Source organism: Camelina sativa, chromosome 1 (genome assembly GCF_000633955.1).
Source record: "Camelina sativa cultivar DH55 chromosome 1, Cs, whole genome shotgun sequence".
Lineage (NCBI taxonomy): Eukaryota > Viridiplantae > Streptophyta > Magnoliopsida > Brassicales > Brassicaceae > Camelina > Camelina sativa.
The window spans coordinates 3,196,701-3,199,544 of NC_025685.1; the positions used below are offsets into that span (position 1 = coordinate 3,196,701).

The following is a 2,844-nucleotide window of genomic DNA, read 5'->3' on the forward strand; positions in this document are numbered from 1 at the left end:
TCTCAGCTCATCACGAATCTTTCCTCCACTCTCGCGAGTACAGAGGAGATGGCGGCTATGGTGGCAAAGCTTCGTTTATCGGCGAAACCGGATCAGAGCAGTGTGCGATTGCCAAAAGTGATCAACCTCTCCCGCGATCCAATCACTAAAGTCTCGTTTCCACGAAATGGATCGGTTTCTTCACTTTACACCAACACCTCTTCTCCAAACCTAACGTTTCCAAGCGCCGGAGGTGGTGCTGGAAACATAGGTAATCACGGCGGTGGAAGCGGAGGAGGAGGAGGTTATGGAGGTTCAGGGGGTGAAGCAGAAGAAGAAGGATCGTCTTCATGGGGACCAATAGGGATGTTCTTACAAGGATGGAGATCACGAGTTGCAGCTGATTCTCAATTCCCTTTCAAGGTACTAATGGAGATGCTGGTTGGAGTTAGCGCCAATGTGCTTGGTGACATGGCTTCACGCCCTAACTTCGGATTGAACGAGCTAGACTTCGTCTTCTCCACACTCGTTGTAGGTTCGATTCTCAATTTCACACTCATGTACCTCTTAGCTCCCTCTGCAGTATCTCATGGCTCCTCCAATTTGCTGCCTGGAATCTTTAGAAGCTGTCCTTCCAGCCATATGTTTGAACAGGGTAGCTTCACCGTTATGAGCCGTTTTGGGACTCTTGTGTACAAAGGAATGGTTTTTGCGACCGTGGGATTAGCTGCAGGTCTTGTTGGAACTGCCATCTCTAATGGGTTGGTTAAGCTGAGGAAGAAGATGGACCCGAGCTTCGAAACGCCGAACAAGCCCCCTCCGACGCTGTTGAATTCTTTGACTTGGGCAACGCATATGGGAGTGAGCGCCAATGTGAGGTACCAAACGTTGAATGGGGCTGAGTTCTTGCTGGAAAAGTCGTTGCCGCCATTGGTTTTTAAGACAGGTGTGATAGCTTTGAGGGTTGTGAACAATGTTTTGGGAGGAATGTCGTTTGTTGTATTGGCGAGGATGACTGGATCACAGTCGGTGGTGGAGGAGGAGAAGACAGAGATGGCAGAGAAGGAGAAGGATGATTGAAATCTCTTATAGAGTTTTTTTTTGTTGCTATGTTGTTACTGTTGTTGACAGGTGGAAGGCACAAGATGCATCTTCTTGAGTTTGAAACCTTTTTACACGTTCTTACAAAAGCAAAAGACATTTGTTCTGGTGTGTTTGTGTGTGGGAGTCTAATACTTGTATGTGATTGGTAGGGTCAATTTTGTTGTTTTCTGTATCGACACAACCGAGAAATAAAATTAAAAAACAAGTTATTACTCACAAATGACGATTGAATGGTTTACTATATCTGACATGTAAACTTCATTTTGACAAAAAGATCCATTTATGACTATCTGAATTCCAAAGAACAGCTAGTAGTCGAACATATGAATGAAAGCAAAGAAGAAACTTAAAAGCAGTGGAAGAAGAAATAGTTAAGGTGGTCTCATCAGTCAACATTTTATCAGATGGAATAGAGAGAGGTATATCGGAGACTGCTTATTTTTTTACTGCTTCAGCAAAGTGGAAATGTCTACTGGTGGGTTCAAACTTTAAGTTCATCTCCCATATGAGAATGAATGCTTGGTATTCTTTTAGGATGAGTGAGATGAGTCATTACACCAAGAAGCAGCGAGAGCTCACTTTGCTGAAGTCCAACAGTATGGGGGCCAAGCGGTAGTGTCTCCCCTTTGAATTATAATGCAATGAGATCCCCTAAAAACAGGACGCTAAACAGAGCATGAGATACCGAGACAAAAGTTTGTTTGTTTGTATGTCGGTAGAGGAAAACGTTAAAGACGAAAGAAAGAAAGTGAGTATATCGGTAGTAGTCTAGTAGATGGTTGATGCATTGTAAACCATTAAGATACATTCATTGGATTTATTCATGTTGTGCTATTAATATTGGCGAAAAAAAAGTTGAATCATTCATCTAAAAAAAAAACATTGAAAGTTCAATGCTAATATTTTTCAAAAGATTAGTGAATCATACTTTAGTTAGTATAAAAGAAAAAAAATCAACAATGGTGGTGGTCAGCTAAAAATATGTTTAGTTTTAAGTTTAAGTTGGTGAAGTAGTTGAGTGATGCGGCCACGTGGGGGCTCGGAAACAGCTTTAGTTTCGCACGTGTGATATTTGGGCCGATTGATTTTGATTGTTTGTTAAAAAAAAAAAACTAGGGTTTTTAAAGCATTAGATGATGAGGTTACACACGACTTCACCAAAGCCAACAAAAACACAAACACTCAAGGAAGCCATTTTTGATTTCTCGGAGAGGATCGCAGATCTTTCGTCCATTAACGGCCATTCTCGATAAAGATGGCGGCTATGGCAGCGAAGCTTCAAATATCGGCGAAATCGGATCAGAGCAGTGTTCGATTGCCTAGAGTGATCAACCTCTCACGCGATCTGACGACTAGAGTCTCGTTTCCAAGACAAGGATCGGTTTGTTCACTCCACACTAATTTCTCTTCTCCAAAACTCGCGGTTCCATGCGCCGGAGGCGGTGATGGTGGCGGAAGCATCGGTAATCACGGCGGCGGAAGCGGCGGAGGTGGTGGAGGAGATGGTGGTTCAGGCGGTGAAGCAGGAGAAGAATCGTCTCCGTGGGGACCAATTGGGATGTTCATCCAAGGATGGAGATCACGAGTTGCAGCTGATCCTCAATTCCCTTTTAAGGTATTAATGGAGGAGATTGTAGGACTTAGCGCTTGTGTTCTCGGTGATATGGCGTCACGCCCTAATTTCGGATTGAACGAGCTCGATTTCGTCTTCTCCACTCTCGTTGTAGGTTCGATTCTCAATTTCGTACTCATGTATCTGTT

At 43.5% G+C, this 2,844-nt stretch overlaps 2 protein-coding genes across 3 annotated transcripts in view; both read left to right on the forward strand.

Annotated features, from left to right (window-relative positions):
• LOC104743722 (protein RETICULATA-RELATED 3, chloroplastic-like) overlaps positions 1-2,844 on the forward strand; it is an 8,483-nt gene that overhangs the window by 3,328 nt on the left and 2,311 nt on the right. The window contains exon 1 of one of the 2 annotated variants that reach the window (XM_019245111.1): positions 2,204-2,835. The exons of the other annotated variant lie outside the window; for it this stretch is intronic. Coding sequence (XP_019100656.1) covers positions 2,339-2,835 — 497 coding nt within the window. The 5' untranslated portion in view covers positions 2,204-2,338. Of the gene's footprint in view, positions 1-2,203; positions 2,836-2,844 lie in introns of those variants that run through there. 2 annotated transcript variants of the gene reach the window in all.
• On the forward strand, positions 7-1,297 carry LOC109132732 (protein RETICULATA-RELATED 2, chloroplastic-like). Its single transcript, XM_019245113.1, has one exon. The coding sequence runs from the start codon at positions 49-51 to the stop codon at positions 1,057-1,059; it is 1,011 nt and encodes a 336-aa protein (XP_019100658.1). The 5' UTR covers positions 7-48; the 3' UTR covers positions 1,060-1,297.

What these genes read in the sequence shown, in the direction of transcription:
- LOC109132732 (XM_019245113.1), top strand. Translation starts at nt 49, where the DNA reads ATGGCGGCTATGGTGGCAAAGCTTCGTTTATCGGCGAAACCGGATCAG.